This window comes from Camelus bactrianus, chromosome 28 (assembly GCF_048773025.1).
Source record: "Camelus bactrianus isolate YW-2024 breed Bactrian camel chromosome 28, ASM4877302v1, whole genome shotgun sequence".
NCBI classification, from domain to species: domain Eukaryota; kingdom Metazoa; phylum Chordata; class Mammalia; order Artiodactyla; family Camelidae; genus Camelus; species Camelus bactrianus.
Window position 1 is genome coordinate 20,240,255 of NC_133566.1, and position 17,258 is coordinate 20,257,512.

General features: G+C 45.4%; 1 protein-coding gene across 1 annotated transcript in view; it reads right to left on the reverse strand.

Annotated features, from left to right (window-relative positions):
* The window catches only part of DNAH6 (dynein axonemal heavy chain 6), a 150,366-nt gene that overhangs the window by 85,937 nt on the left and 47,171 nt on the right, over positions 1-17,258 (reverse strand). Inside the window, exons 24-34 of the mRNA XM_045519487.2 lie at positions 16,780-16,999; positions 14,793-14,957; positions 14,596-14,709; positions 13,175-13,300; positions 12,934-13,089; positions 12,470-12,631; positions 10,536-10,673; positions 7,947-8,114; positions 5,848-5,996; positions 3,883-3,990; positions 15-570 (exon numbers count right to left, since the gene is read on the reverse strand). Of these exons, the coding sequence (XP_045375443.2) occupies positions 15-570; positions 3,883-3,990; positions 5,848-5,996; positions 7,947-8,114; positions 10,536-10,673; positions 12,470-12,631; positions 12,934-13,089; positions 13,175-13,300; positions 14,596-14,709; positions 14,793-14,957; positions 16,780-16,999 (2,062 nt within the window). The remainder of the gene's footprint in view (positions 1-14; positions 571-3,882; positions 3,991-5,847; positions 5,997-7,946; positions 8,115-10,535; positions 10,674-12,469; positions 12,632-12,933; positions 13,090-13,174; positions 13,301-14,595; positions 14,710-14,792; positions 14,958-16,779; positions 17,000-17,258) is intronic.

The following is a 17,258-nucleotide window of genomic DNA, read 5'->3' on the forward strand; positions in this document are numbered from 1 at the left end:
GAATATATATTTACCTCAAAAAGCATGTGGATTTGAGGTGTGAGTTTAATCCTCTCACTGTTAGCCAGGCACAGCATCTTGTTATCATCCAAGACTGTGTTCATATTTTCAATCCAAAGAGCATCCACTGGCCCATCACTGATGATCCATTTGTGGTCCTCAGAAGTGTCATTCACAGCTGCTCGGACACTTAGCGCCATCAAACCATCTTTCCACTCCAAGGTTATGTTATTAACTTCACCATACAATTCACCCATTGTAATCGATTTAGGATTAAGAACGTATGTTTTTACTGGTTGGTAAAAGGGATTATCTATACCAAGTTTCCGCAAGTTTCCTAAAGTTTCTGCTAGTATTCGGTAAACTGTGGTCTTGCCACCTCCGGTTGGCCCAACTAACATGACACCATGCCTTACTAGCATAGTTTCATAGAACTGTATCACTTTTTCAACCATACATGTCTCAGGTTGCAGATTTTGTCCATTCATGACATTTATAATTGTTGACTGTAATATTCCATAATCATGTTCTGGAATTTGGACTCCAGGAAAAAGGTCAGATATAATTCCACTGGAAAAAAGAATCAGTTAGAAACCACTGGTCATTGATATTTCCCCATATTTGTTACAGTTAATTGATTAAACATTACCATTGGTTCTATTTTTCTCATTAATCCTTTTTTCTGCAGTCTGAGATTATCCTATGTGTTATACCAGAATCTATCATTTCTCTGAAGTTGTGTATGATTTTGTTTGTTTCCTGAACAGTAGACCAATGTTCTTAAGTATTTTGGGAGATTTTTGAGATTTTTTTTAATTTATGATTTTGTATTATATACAGTACATGGCATGGTATCAAACATACAGAAGGGGATGAATTTATTAGTTTATCTTAAAAATTTTATTTATATCTCAAGAAGAAAAGAGGGAGGACCCAAATAAGCAAAATGAGAAATAAAAGAGGAGACCTACTTAAACTTAAAAGCTGCACAGTAAAGGAAACCACTGACAAAACAAAAAGACAGCCTACTGAATGGGAGAAAATATTTGTCAGTGATATGACTGATAAGGGGTTAATACCTAAAATATATAAACAACTCATACAACTCCATATTAAAAAAACACAATTAAAAAATAAACAGAAAACCTGAATAGACATTTCCCTAAAGAAGAAATACAGATGGCCAACAGGTACATGAGAAGCTGATCAACACTGCCAATCCTCAGAGAAACGCATATCCACACTCCAATGAGGTATCACCTCACACCTGTCAGAATGGCTATCATCAAAAAGACCACAAATAACAAATGTTGGGGAGGATGTGGAGAAAAGGGAGCACTCGTACACTCATGGTGGGAATGTAAACTGATGTAGCCACTATGGAAAACAGTATGTAGGGTCCTTGAAAAACTAAAAATAGAACGACCATAGGATCCAGCAATCCCACTCCTGGGTATATATCCAAAGAAAATAAAAATACTAATTTGAAAAGATGCATGCTCAATGTTCTTAGCAGCATTATTTACAATAGCTGAGATATGGAAACAACTTAAGTATCCATCAACAGATGAATGGATAAAGAATATTTGGTGTATATATATGTGTATATATATACATTGAAATACATTAAAAAGAATGAAAATTTGCCATTTGCAACAATATGGATGGACCTGGAAGGCATTATGCTGAGTGAAATAAGTCAGCTAGAGAAAGACAAACACAGTAGGATATCACTTATATGTGGATTCTAAAAAATAAAGCAAACTAGTGAATGTAACAAAAAAGAAAGAAAAAAGAAAACCAGATCCATTGATAGAGAGAACAAACTTGTGGTTACCAGTAGGGAGAGAGAAGTGGAGAGGGGCAACATAAGGGTACGGGATTAAGAGGTACACATTATTATGTGTAAAATAAAAAAGTTACAAGGATATATTGTTCAGCACAGGGAATGTAGCCAATATTTTATAATAACTTTAATGGAGTATAATCTATCAAAACATTCAATCACTATGCTATAGACCTGAAACTAATATAATATTGTAAATCAACTATACTTCAATAAAAAAGAGCAAGAAAAAAAGGTACTGATAATAATATGAGATGGATTTTACAACACTGTGGTAAGAAAGTCTACCTAAGAAGGACAAAAATTTGGTAACTTTAAAAAAAGATGATACAGTGAAAAATAAAAACAAACCAGGAAATACCAAACTTCTGTGAGGCAAAAAGGCTTTATACATAAAGAGTGAGTGATACACTTAGAGAAATATTTCCAAGCTTTATACCAGATAAAGTTTATGAGTTCCCACAAATCACTATGTAAAAGAACATAACAGAATGATGCCCTAAGAAAAATGAATTCAAATGACTAATGAGCATCAGAAATGATGCTCCTTGATACTAATAAAGTAATTTATATTAAAGTAGGCTACTGTTTGGTCTCCCTCTCAAACACATAAAGGGAAAGGGGCATGTTCACAAAACTATTTATATAAATGCAAAATGTCTTTGGAGGCCATACCGACAGGATCTACCTAAATTAAACATGTCCATTCCTGTCTACGACCTAGGGAACACAATTCCCAGAATCTCACTTACAGTAATGTCCTGAATGTGCAAACACAAATGTTTAGGAATTTTCATCGTTGTGGTTTTTTTAAAGTTTATTTAATGAATTTATTTATTTTGGTGGGGGAGGTAATTAGGCTTGTTTAGTATTTATTTATTCTTAGAGGAGGTACTGGGGATTGAACCCACAACCTCATACAGGCCAAGCCGGTGCTCTACCACTTGAGCTATACCCTCCCCCTCATCACTGTGTTCTGCCAAAAGTGAGTAGACACATGTTCTGGGAAACAGGGGATCTGACAGTGGACAAAAAGCACATGGACGTAAAGGACATCCCAGAATGACAGATGTGCCCCAAGGGTAACGGGCAACCAGTGTAGGCTAGAGAGGAGAGCAGAGGGCCCCAAGGAGACAGATTCGACAGAATATTGTGTATAACTGAAGTTTGTTTTTTTTTTTTGGAGTTTACACTCGCGGAATTTGGAAATGAATTAGTGATCAATTTACAGAAAAGTCGGTAAAGGAATAAAAAACAAAAACTAAGACAGTTAATAAATGCAGGGAAGATAAAAGGCTAGATAATCCAATAACAAGGGAAATGTAGCTCAGCTCTGGGTAATATTTATATCTCTGTAATAAATTCTGGAAATTCTGGATACTTAGCCCCAGTTATGCCACCGTGTGACTCCATAGAGGGGATGGGGGGAGGGGAGGGGGCATGTGCACATCCTCCTCTCTCTGTTAGTGACTTACTAGGTAATACCTAAAGCTGAAAAATCATGAAATGGCACAAACGTGGTCCTATACAACAGGGAGGGAAATAGCAAAATGAAAGAATGAATGGATGAACTGACAAGTGATTGCCTTTGGGAGGTGGGAGCTGGTGAAGGGCAGGGGAGCGCTGTTTTTCCTGAGAGTAATTTTATAACAGCATTGTATTTTTAAAACTACATACATATGTGGCTTGGATAAACATAAAACTAAATAATAAAAGTTGAAATCGATAAAAGCAATCACATTTATGTTGAGGCTCAAATCTGCTTCTTTTGGGTCAGGAACATCTCTTAGTTCAGAAACTTGCAGCCAAATGCTAATAGCATAGTATGCAGCTTGGTGATCAATACTTTGGAAAAAAATAAACAATTGGATTGATGCTAAAATCGGTAGCATCTTTATCTGAAGCTTGCATTTTTAAAACTGCAGTGAAATGATGAGAAAGTTATTACCTTACAAGTGACAGACATATTTGAAGATCAACCACCCTTTACCCTCTACACAGCAGCCAGGCTTTATCAGTAACATCGAGACGTTTACCTGAAGAGAACAGCATCGTCTGCTAGGAATTTTGGCAAATTAGAGTCTCGTAAAGCTCTTATCAACACCACATCTTCACTGAGGTCTGGGTTCTCTCTTTTTAAAGACCTAAATATAAAGGAATAATTCAGATGACATCGTGAAAACATGGTGTCAAATGAGATTTTCCAAATCTGTGGGTGAGGGATTTGGCCTGCAGAAAGGGTGGAGGGCACCCAGTGCAGACTCCTGCCGGAAGGAGAGGACCACTTCCCCTCGCATGTCTGCATCCGTCTCCAGGAGAGGACATGACCAAGTCAGGTACAGGCTATGTGGCCGCGAGGAGAATGACAAGGACAGTTTCTCAAGCTCCCCCCATCAAACTAGACTTTATCTAACCTGACTTTACATGTCCCTGAGTACATCATGGTGATGCATAGCCCTGAGACTTCCTTCACTCTCAGCCCACAATGCTCTGCTCTGCTCTTGCTGGCTCTTATTTTTCCTTCGGTCACTCCGTCCTCTAAAGAGATGTGCAGAGCCTGAGCCAGTGAGTCGTGGCCCGAGGGGAAGAACTAGAGAGAAGACAGATTCCCTCAGAGACTCCGGGCAAGCTGGGGGTTTCACACGTTATAAAGTGTCCACAGGTTATAAAGAGAGCGGTTGGGGCCTGAAGAGAGGAAAGACTTTTGCTCCACTGGGAACTAGAAAGGAGCAGCCTTGGACCACGCTGTGAAGACAGAGGTGGAGTCTAGGAAGGAAGACCAGACTGAGGATTGAGCGATGGAACTGAGGCTTCTCCCAGCGCGTCCGGCTTTGTCAGGCGACCCGCAGGGCTGACTCTGGTGGTAGTGAAATTTCCCTGGGGGCTCCCGTTCTCATCAAGTCAAATAGCCTGACCAGAAGAGTATTAAGCTTGTGCTAATTATTAAGTAGAAAAAAAATCTGAAATAAAACAAATCCTTCTAACAGCTACTTCCCCAGTTTCTCACACCAGCCCATAGAATAGAGCACTTTGTAGCAGCTTTTGTGGACGCCAAAATCACGGTAAAGGGCACACTTCTCTTCTCATTTTGTCCCAGTGAGGGGGGGAAGCCGCGTCCAACAGGCACCGTCCCGAACAGCCCACCCACCCCCAGGTGCGGGGGCTCCTGCCTTTCTGGAGCTCAGTGCCTCCTCACTAGCAACAAAGCATAAGCAGAGGGACCACTAGTGACGCCACGCAGATGCCAGCCGACAATGCTGACTCACTCCAGGCATGAATCAGCTCTGAATAGTGAGCTGAAAGCCGTTTGTCTGCATTTGAGGATAAACAGCAGAAGCCACTCAACTAAACAGATGGCAAAGAAGAGGCTGCTGAGGCCAAACCCAGTGAAGCTCCATTTTGAAAAGACTGAATTTAATTAAAAAAACCCAAAAAACACATGACAGACTGCATGCCTTTTACGTCTAGTCACCCTGTCTTATAGGGGTGAAGGCTTTTGTACTAAAACCCACTGCACGGGACGAGTTCAGGGGAAACAAACATTTGCCAAAGCCTAGCCGAGACTCAGGTTCAGGCTGGGCGCAGCCACGTGGGTTCTCACAGTGAAGAACCATCCTGGGATGAAGATCGGAGCCCCATGTCACGGTGGCAGGGGGCGGGGGGGGGTTCCAAGACAAGAATGCCAGCATCTGGCACTTGTTGATCTCCTACTGTGTTGCTTTAAGAGCCATCTGTGAGTGACTTGTTTTTTTTTTAATTACAAATCCTTAAAAAAATTTTCTTATTTATTTAGGTAGGGGTAGGGGGTGGGGGGGTAATTAGGTTTGTCTATTTATTTACTTATCTTTTTAGAGAAGGTACTGGGGATTGAACCTGAGACCTCGTGCACACCAGGCATGCACTCTACCGCTTGAGCTACACCCTGCCCCCTGTGAATTACTTATTAAATGCATCTGATGACATGGTTTGGAGCTGGACTGCTGCCCACTCTGGCTCCTTACCCAGCCATGACCAGCACGGACTTCACGGCTCTCATGCCGAAGTCGTAGTGATCCTGCTGAGAGAGCTGCTCGCTGCAAAGCTTATACATCTGAGTCATCTTCCTCGCTAAAATCTTACTGGATTCGAATCCTTCGGAGTACAGGATTACCTAGAGTGGAGAGATGCAGTGCGATGCTTGTCATCTTACATTGCTGACAACATGTGAACATAGCACCAGAGCATGCAGAGTCTCCTTCAGGTGTCACGTCTCTCCAAGTCGTCACAGCCTTTAACAAAGGAACGTCAAGGCTGAAGGGCAAAGGGTTTTCTGTGCCACAAGGAGGAAGGTGGGAAATCATACAGGGACACCCGAGCACTGATTCTGCTTCCCTTGCATGGGTGGAGATGTGACCTTGGTGACATCTGGTTCAGGAGCAGCAGAGCCCACTGTGAAAATGTTCACATCGTGAAGGCTGGATGGCGTTGTAAGGCCTGAGTACAAACGCCAAGACGTGAGCTTCCCTGATCTGACAGCGTCAATTACAGTGACGCGCTCCCTGCAGGCTTCCCTGGGCTCAAGGGAAGGTTTGCGGCCTCTCCCGGGCCCTCAGAGGACGCTTTGCCTCTGACAACTGTCTGCACATTTGGTTAAATAAATCAGTGATGATGGTGGAGGTGAGTGTGGCCCCTTCCTCCAATCCATAACCTACTCAACTCACTGCAGCGGGCCTCAGAATGGAGCTCTGAGGGGATGCGGAGACTCCCGAGTGGGGTCTGTTCTGCTCATTGCTTTGCCACTACCTGTTAGCGCAGGGCTCTGTGACCTGCGGGTGATTAAAAACATTACTGATGACGGCTCTGACTCATTCAGTCTGTGACGAAGACAGGAATAGCACTCAGAAGACTGGATATTTAAAATCTCTCCAATTCATGACTAATATAACAGCAGGACAAAACACGAGATGCGAGCACAAGGTTGGACTGAGTACTAAACCTGGCTTTCCTCCTACCAGCTCTGAACAACGAGCAGGTCATTCATCATCCCTGCCCACAGAGGGTCTAGAGGGACCACCTGCCTTAACTGCCACACCCCGCCTTGCCCCCAGGGGGCGCTGGGGGACTCATGAGATGCTGTAGGCATTTTACTCATGAAAACGGTAATTTTTCCAATGATAGGATTTGGCCTGGTCTATTCTATTCTTAGGTAATTACTTTTACTTCACACAGAGGAATGTTTTAAATTAGCTGTTGTCAGGAGTTTATTAGCCACAGGAGTAATATGTGCTTTCTGAGAAGCTACGTTCTAAACAGGGTGGTGTCCCCTGTTGTGAAACACAGCACTGACTGAGCACAAGGGGCCTTCTGGAGTCCTGAAAATGTCCTATAGTTTGGTCTTGGTAATCACACACGTGAGGACGTGTGTAAGAATTTGCTGAGTTGCATCTTTATAACCTGCGCACTTCTCTATATGTAAATTATACCTCAATAAAAAGTGCCAAGAAAAATACACATAAAATTTAACTACACTGGTTCTTAGCTAGTATGAAGGAAAAAAAGTTTAAATAGAAAAATCCCTAGATAGATACAGAAGGAACAAATCCAATCATAAGTGATTTATCCATGATTGCTAGTTTTTGACTAAGCTGATACAGACTGGAAACCAACCCCTGCCCTCCGTCACAATGATTTGTGTTGGTTCTGCTCAACATCCCTTGACTCTAATAAAAAAATAATGCAGAGAGAGAAGTGAGAATAATACCATATTTTTAGAATGAATCTAGACATTTTAATTCCTACAGAGGAACTGATAAACCCCAGTGAACTAGTTAATTAAACTCATTTATTCATTCCAGTTTTGGGGGCTTACTACATTCCAGATACAATCCTGGGCGTGATTAGGATACAGCTGTTACACACACACACACACACACACACACATACACACAGAGAACAAAACATTCTATGTGGTAACAATCATACCCACACACGGAAGAGGGGACAATACCACGTAACCTCGGCCAGGGTGCGATCATAAAGGGAACTTTCTACCACAACAGAATCAAACGGTAAAGAAAAGAAACGAGCTCAAATCCTGGGCGCTCTGTGATGTGCTGCTCACCTCTGCAATCAGGGCGTAATTTGGAACCATCATCGCAAAGGGTCGAAACAGGGCTTTCAGATTATCCGGCAGCTCGGTTCTGCCTGCGTACCCGGGATTCATGGTGATGAAGGCTGCGCAGGTCGTCACCAACTTGATTTCCCGCCCCTCAAACATGAATCTAGAGAGCTGTCGGAAAGGGAGGGAAAATGTAAGTTAGCCCTTCTCCAGACACTTGTAAATTCCTTTCCGTAATTCCTACGCGGGCACAGAACTTGTGCAGTGGGCGTGCAGGCAAAGACTACTGGATCCTGCTGCTAGGACTGCTGCTCTCCTGAGTTCTGCCTTATTCACTCCCAGTCTCTTCTGGGCTCAGGATTTCCTGCCCTCTGCCTCTGCCAACTGTCTCCTCCTTCCCCGGCCCAGTCCTGCAATCTACTCAGCCACAACAGCCTGCCTGAGACCTGGAGAATGAAGAGGGCATTTCACATAGGTGAGCAGGGTGGCCATTCCCGTCAAAGGGAGCAGGAACGAGGCGCAGCCCCGCATGTTCGGGGAATGACTAGCTGTTCACTTTGCTAAAGGGTAAATTTCCAGGAGGAATGTGTAAGGAGGCTGGGGCCTGAGCATCACAAATCTTGCATGCTAGGCTAAGGCCTTGAGAGCTTTGTCCTGTGGGTCGGGGGAGGCGGAGAATTTTGAGCAAAGTGATAGGACCAAAGGTGGCCTTGGAGAGGTTAGACAAACTCCACTCAGGGCGACCAGGAAGGAGCTGTTACTGGGGAGATGACGAGAGCCAGAACCGGGAGTTCTCACTGCAGATGAGAGGTCCAGGAGATGCAGCTGAATGGCCTTGGTGGGGGCTTAGGTTTGGGGTTGACAGTGATGGGAAAGATTCAAGATGAAGCCCAGGGTCCCAGCAGGGCCACTGAATGGAGGCACTGTAATTAGGCGCGGAGAACACTGGGGAGGCCAGGATGGAGCTGGGCGGATGTGTCACAGCCCGGAGGAGAAAGCGCTGGATGGTACAACTGGAGACCCCAGTCCTGCTGCTTCTAAATGGCTGTTCGTGTTCCTCAAACCTGCATGTTTCCGTGCTTTAGTTTCCTCATCTGTTCTGGGGGTACCTGCTGCCCCAGCTGTCTCACCTGCCCCCTGGAAGAACCAAGGGTGAGATGTGGCTAGTCTCAGAGTCCTCCCACCTTCCTGTCACTGCACATGGTCGCCGCCCCATTGGCAACGCTTCAATGCTGCCGGCGTCCTCCGTGGTCCCTTCTCCCGCGCTCCCCACGCTTCGCCAAGGATGCTGAACGCGCAGCATGGAGATGATGGCTCACAACACGTCACATCTGGAGGTCCCTGCGTTTAGCGCAGGCCTCCCAGAGGGAGCGGAGGCAGGAAGGCGTGCAGTTGAAGAACTGCAGACTTCAGGGTCACACAGATGTATATCTTGTGTCTGTGCCGTTCCCAGAAGTGTTTTAATTTCTTCTCACCCGTAACCTTGGGAAGCACCACCTACTTCACACGGGCTTGGCGTGATGACGAAACAAGTGTTAAGTACAAGGGCTTGTGTAACTCAGAGCTTATTAAAGTCCGATTTCTGCTTTGCTTTCACCTGTTCTATAATTTGTTTTCTTGCAGGGGTGATACTCAAAATATTCAATAACTCTTGAGCAGGGCACCTTCCAGTGAGAATGACCCCTCTTCCTAGGGCTGGACCTGCGTCTGGAGGCCCCCTTGCTAGGTCAGAATGAACCCCTGCGGCTGGACCCTGAGGAGGTCTGAGGCCCCAGGGGTCAGGGTAGCGGTGGGGACCCTACAGGGACGCCAGGCAGTGGCCATTTAAATGTTAAACCACGGGCAAGGCTGTTTGGCTTGTCCTGGCTGAACGTCAGTCTGCCCTTTGGTGACTTTGTGACTGTATCCCACAAGGTCCACAGAGTGGTAGGGGACTCGGTCCCACTCTTCCCTGACACCCCTGCCCAATACAAAACCCCTTCTCCAGGAACATGCTCACGTGGGCTAAAACAAGTTGTAACCAGTGGGACCACTTTACTATCTTCATCTGACCCTTTACTCCTTGGCTTTTCCAGTCCAGTGAGTTCTGGAGAGTCAAGGTTCCCCTGGGTTCCCCAGGACTCCTCTCTCATTTTTCTACCAGCACTGGGCTGAGCCTGGGGGCCAGGATGAAGGCAAACCTGGCAGAGATGTAAACATCAAAGGCAAGAACAAGAGAGGTGAGGAGGAAGAGAGGAGTTGGAGGAGAGAAGGACAGGGAGTGCGTGCATGAGTCTGTGTGCGTGTCTGTGTGTGTGCATGTGTGTGTTGGGGGTCGAAGAAGAACAGGTTCTGCGAGGGCAGGGACAGAGTCTCACCAGCTCTGTGTCCCCAGGTCCCAGCACAGTGTCTGACATACAGTTGCTTCTCTGCGCTGCCTGGATGAGGAATTAAGTCACCCACATCAGCCCTGCTGCTGCACTGCTCGCCAATGACACTGGATGCACAGGAGAGACAGGCTAAACTTCGCACCGTCCCTCCTAAAACGCCACGTGCTGTAAGTCAGTTACGAGCGTGAGGAACGCGCGTCTGCGGACGCTGGCCCGGCCTCACCTTGGCCGCCTTGGCGCTCCTGATGGTGATGAGCTGCTGCGCGATGACCGACAACACTTCGATGTCGATTCGATTAAATTCGTCAAAGCAGCACCAGGCCCCCGACTGTGCCAGGCCGCTGAAGAAGCGCCCCATCATCTGAAAGCACAATGATGCCATTTGACTGCGTACTGGACAGCCGAACTCCTTCAAAGCTTACATTTTGAGCTGAAATACTAAGAGTGGTGGTATCTGCACATAAGCAACAGTGTTAGGGGCTGCTGGGCTGTGTCAGAAGTTAACACCTTTCAGTAAGAGGACGTATCTTTTGGCCTCTCCCTAAAATGATCTGAAGCTAATTTTTAGTTTTAAAAAAAATGACAATCTGACCAATTTGCCTACCTTTTCATAACCTCTGTAAATACAGGTTCCCAAAGAAGCTAACATGTAGAATGGACACACTTAATGACTTAAGAAAACCTTGAAAAACTTTACTAATGGAAGCTTTCGTTGTCGGTAACCTCTGCGTGGATGTTGATGGTTGATTTGTCCCTCTTTCGTTTCTGCCCCTGGAAGAGGGTTCTGTCACCACCTTCCCAAACGGTCTGGCCAAGGTGGAGGTGGCAGAGCGTCTCCTTCCCACTGAGAAGTCTGCGTCCTCCCCCATGTCTGATGGGATGTTGACAAGGACGACCTTCGTCTTTTTCTGAAGATCCTCTACACCCTTCAGGGGTCACTTAATGTTCCAGATCAGAAATCAACATGCTGAAACAGCATTTTTCCAAACTGTCATCTGAGGACTCCTGCAAACCTCAGAGTTTCTTTTAGGGGGTCCGTGAAGTCGAAGTTGTTTCATAATAATACTAAAATGCTATTTGTCTTTTCACTCTCATTCTCTCATGAAACCACAGAGTACGAAAAAGTTATTCATATGGTTTTAGTTTTCATGTTGCAAATAATCTTTAAGAAGCTGCCACTTGTCAATCTTTGGTGTCGTGTCAAAGAATATCAACAATTATCTAAAGAAGTTATTCAAGTAGTCTTGTCTTTTTAGAACACATATCTGTGTAAGGCTAGATTTTCTTCAAATAAAATAATGTATCTTAACAGAAATAATGTATCTTAACAGATTTAATGCAGAAGCAGATATGGGCATCTGGCTAGCCTCTGTTACACCAGACAGTAGAGATTTTCTTTTCTTTTTTTTTGGTTTCTAGATACCAGATTTTATTCCACAGTTCTTTTTTTTTTTTTTTAATTGAAGTACAGTCAATTACAACATGTCAATTTCCAGTGTACCAGAGATTTTCAAAAATATAGAACAATGTCACTCTTCTCAGTAAGTTTTTTGTTTGGGAAAATAGCTATTTTTCTCAAAAAGTGTGTTTATGCAAACATGTAATGAATTTATTATTGTTATTTTAAAACTAATAAATATTTTAAACGGATCAGTTTTAATTTCTAACATGGTAAATATCAACAGATGGAACCCATACATAGAAACAAAAGGTCTTTGGAGATCGTGATAATTTTTAAGCCTGTAAAGGGATCCTGTGAACAAAAAGCTTGTGAACTACTCTACTGCAAAATCCTACTGCGAATTCTCACCTCCTACATACTTCATTTTCAGTACACAACTCTGAGCTGCTCTTTCCTTGTTCCTAGATTTCCCTGTTATTCTGGCTCATATGTCATCTGCTATATGTCTACTTACTGTCATGAACAGATTAAATTTTACCACCAATTGACAAGTCCTCCCCTGGCCTTGACCCTACCTGGCCCACGCAGACGGCCTTGTGCTGACGCTTCTTTGTTCTGTTTATTCCACTTTAACCATCCCTTGCCCCACTAGTTTCCCCCCATCACCCCATCCTTGTCTTCTTTTGATATGTCACGTTGCAAGTGGAGAAAGCCACGTAAAACTTAACGCGCATGTTCCGCTGCCAGCACTGCACCTTGTAGTCCAAACCGTCGGAACAGTTGAAGACCACGCACTGGATGGCGAGAGCTTTCGCAAGGTCTTTGGTGGTCTCGGTTTTCCCAGTGCCAGCAGGGCCAGCCGGTGCGCCTCCCAGGTCGAGCTGCAGAGCCCCCATGAGGCACAGGTAGCAGCGATCCTGGAGAAATTGAGAAACTGTCATTATTGGACGGAAGTGACTCTGGCCACAGATCCTTAAGTCCTTTCCTTTTTATAGCAGGAGGGTCAGGATTTCTTATGAAATTCTATGACAACTGAAAACTACTCAAAAATCTAGGCACATAATTAAATACTGCAAATCTCTGCTTTACAAAGATGTATTTATGGTAAATCCTTTCAATGTCAGATGGAAACTTTCCAGGACAATTTTGATTTTAAAAAAACGCAATGTCAACACTGCATGTCCTGTATCCAAGTGAACCTAAATGATCAGGAACATACCGTGAGAGGAGTGATGACCAGTCTCGGGCAGGCACCCAAATACTCATAGCCGTACGTGTACTGAGACAGCGCCATTCTTGCCACACAATTGTCCAGGTCTACGTCCCAGTAATAGCGCAGCTGTCTCTGCCAGTCAAAGGATTCGACTTCCTCCACCTGCGCACGTGGTATCAATGATACGTGTGTTGGACGCATTGATTTCAGAAAAAAGGAAGTGATTTTATTTAAACGGAACAGTTACCTTGGCTTGAACAAGCTCAGTGACTATGTCCCTTGCGTGTACATCAATAGTAATTAAGGCAGTTACGATGTTTCTGTGTAATTTAGGAAGCCTGCCTCGGACTATCGCAGCCAGGGCATTCAATCTCTACAAATTAAAAAAAAATTGTGATAATTAATTTTCCAAAATTAGCTTACATGGATATCTTTTTACTCTTAAATTTGGAAGAGACATTTGCCAAAATTTGCCAAATTTAATAAGAATCTGTAATTCTGTGACCAATCCAGACAACAGTTTAACTTATTTAATTCCCGAAAGACTTCCACGAAGTATATACTATCTTTCCTCCCATTTTGCGTTGGAGGAAACTGAGGGTCAGAGAGGGTCAGCGAGTTGACGGCAGTCAGAGTTATGAAGTGAGGAAAGTGAGACTGGAGCAGACGTCTGCCTCCAGGAAAGCCCACACTCTTGGCTGTCACGGGGTGACGTCTCTAGAGAAGACGGTTCTCCCCGAGAAGGAAGTGTGATTCAGGTCGTGCTCCTCATTTTGGGGGATAGGTTTTCTTCATTTGTTTTCATTTTTGGATAATAAGGACCCCCGAGCATTTTGACCACGCAGATGATTGATTAAATGAAAGCATTTTTACTAGGCTGAGCTCCCGATTTTCAAGGAAATGGTTAAATTTTTTCCCAAGAAGAGCGTTGCCTCTGAGAGCACTGAACTGCTCTGTTGCATCTTCATTCAGGCTGACCTGAGCGGGGGCCGCCTCTGCACAGGGCTCAGTGGGACCTCCCTTAGAGAGTCTCTTCTCTGGGGCTCCTTGAGATGAAATGCTACTGAGGACCTTCATGAGAGTTTTCTCTTATTTCAGGAAAGCTGTTTCTTCCTTTTCCGTTTTAAGGGTGATTCTTCAAAAGTGCAACATTGCTTGGAAGTAGAATTGAATTTGGAGTTAAAGGTTTGGCCCAGCTGTGAAGTGGCATTTCCCAGCGATAGCCCCCAGATTCTTGCAAAGCGGTATTTAGTTCATTCCCTTATTTATTGTTTTATTGACAGTTGCCTGAGGGGTCAACAAAGAAGCAGAGAAGCACGTGTTGAGCCTAAGAGTAGAAATGGCACAAATCCTGCGGTTCTCCTGGATCAAATAAACTTCCGTGGGAGGCAGGACCCACGATACCATTTCCCCTTGAACGCTGCAAACCATTATACTTCCTTCTAGCTTTTAATATAAAGTATTTATATCAGTACTGCACAAACATCAGGGTAGCGTCCCTAAGAAAACTTGAACATAAATGGCTTCGGTGAGACCCCCAAAGCTTTGTCGGTCATGTCTGAGCGTTGCAATCTCTGGAGCAGTGGATTTGTATTAACCTTGCCAATAAAAGCCACTGAGACCGTCTTGCACAGCCATATGTTCAATGTCCCCCCGCCATGATCTCACCTCAAAGTTCACTTTTTCAAAAGCTTCCAGGGCCTCTAAGTGGTGACCGGCTTCTCCTTCCAAGCACTCTGTCAGATCTCGGCACCACATGATCTGAGAAACGGTCAGGATCACCTGCAGGGAAACACCTCCTTCAAATGCGGGCTGCACCTCACTAGAACAGGGTGCGAGGCAGGAGCTGCAGGAGCGGGGGTTACCTGAGAAGGGTGGCCGGCAACCACCCATTCGGTCCTCGGTCTCCCCAGGTAGTCGGCGATGGAGGCCTTGCAGAGGCGGCGCAGAGACGCGAACATGGCCTCCTCCACTTTGCCCAGCCACTCCTCCACGTTGCCGCGGGCCTTGAGGCCTTTCCCCAGACTCACCTGGAAGACAGTCAGCGCTGACACCCTGGCTTGCGTGGAACTCGCAGGCGGTACGTCCTCTGTGCTTCCCTAACAGAACCCTGAGCCAGCGACACGGCGGCCTGACCACGAGTACTGGAACTTTCTATCGATGCCCCGCTCGACACCTCTCCTTACCCGTCTCTGCTTAGTGCTTTGTCTGCCTGCTTCCCCCCGGAGCCGATTCCTGGAAAGAGGAGTCCCTGCACACCACACGAGTTCTTTTACTTTCTTCCCCTACTTGCTGCTGTGTGAGTTCTGGCCCAAGCCACCCCCTAAGCCTGTTCAGGTTATGAAGGTTACCAGAGCTCGCCCAGTTGCTGACACTCCTCAGCCTTGCTCATTTATTTCTCAGACTTCTAATGACCTGCCTGCTCTGCCTGTCTGGGCTCCTGCCTCTGTCCGTCTTCTGCCCGCCCTTTAAATGCCATGCTTCCCCCAGACCCTGGCTTAGGTCGTCCCCTCCCTCTCCTTGTGCACTAGGGATGAGTACGTTCTTCTGCAAGACGATCAATTTAGGACAAGTAACAAAAATCTTATCGAGGTATAGCTGATTTGCAGTATTAGTTTCATGTGTACAACATAATGATTCAGTATTTTTATAGATTATACTCCGTTTAAAGTTATTCCAAGATAATGGCTATATTTCCCTGCACTGCACAATACACCCTTGCTGCTCATTTGTTTTCTGCACAGTAGTCTGTACCCCTTAATACCCTACCCCCATCTTGTCCCTCCCCCCTTGCCTCTCCCTGCTGGTAAGCACTGGTTTGCCCTGTGAACCTGTGAATCTGTTTCTGTTCTGTTCTACCCACTAGTTTGTACTATTTTTTTAGATTCCATGTACAAGTGGTAACATAGAGTATTTGCCTTTCTCTGTCTGACTTATTTCACTAGCATGAGACCCTCCAGGTCCATCCATGTTGTTGCAAGTGGCAACATTTCATTTGCTTTTATGACTGACTAGCGTTACCTTGTATATACACAGCACACCTTCTTTATGCATTTATCTGAAGGACACTTAGGTTGTTTCCGTAACTTGGCAACTGTAAACAACGCTGCTGTGAACATTGGGGTGCAGGTGTGGGACAAGTGAAATGTTGATGGGCTCCAGCCACTCCCATACGCACACCACTGCGTCCTACCGGGACGGAAATCCTTGGCACTTCTCTGCATAATCCCTCAGCATGGAATGCTGTCCCTCCCCATCTCCTGTCCAACTTCCTTGGCTGACTGTGATGATGTGTCCTCCCAGTGTGGTCACATGGTTCCCCACAGTTCGCTAACACGCTCACCTGCGTGGTGCTTACCGTATGCCAGGCCCTGTGCAGCGCCCTGGAGACAAACAATGACAGCTACTACGTCACAGCACCCGCCGGGTACTGGTCTAAGTAGTTTACAAGCAGTAACACTTAAAACCCCCCCCAGCAACTCCTTAACCAGGCACCGTCACTCCTCTTCCTCTTGTAGAGGAGGCTGAAGCTGGGGTGCAGGTGTCCGGGCAGTAACACCGGTGCTCCTAGCAGTCCACACAGTGCCCCCTGCGGAGGGCTGAGACCTGGATCCAGTGTTTTCCACTTTGCTCCCAAGAACCGAGCACGTGCCACTGTTAATGCATTTACTGTGGGGCTTCTTAATTGTTTGTCTGACTATGTCTCCGCTGGACTCTGAGCTCTTTGAAGGCAAGAATTTCATCTTTGGTCATCTTTGAAGTTCTGAGACAGCAGAGTACCAGTACACACCCTCCGCCCTCAGAAGAGAAACACAGTTTACCCACAAAGAACCCTAGACAGAAGCACCTTACCCTCTCTCCCTCTGGTGACAGCATCGCCAGAACGTCGTTAGTGTAAACCTTTTCTGGCTCTCCGTCCATCCCAGGAATCTTCCCCTCAGTGGGAGGCATGAGAGCAAACTCGAGCTTCGAGATGGAGTCGAAGCACTTCCTTAAGTGCGGCTGCACAGCCTGGGGGTTTCGGGTCTGGGCCAGAATCTCCAGGAGTTCATCGTTTGACAAGAAGTAAAATCTGGATGAAAGAATATACTTAAAATGTAACTTGAAATTGAAGCAAAGCCTTATGTAAACAGGAAAGATAAATCTCTTGGCCGTATCCCTTCCCCAGCCACTGATTTCCTGGACCTCTAACCCAGTGGTCCTGGGTTTCTGGGGAGGCCACGTGTCTCTAAATATGATTGTTATGAAAAATCGTGCAGATGCATCTCAGACATCAAGAAATTAGTGCCTGGAACAGAAAAGGCAGGTATGTTTCAGAAAAATTGTAAAAA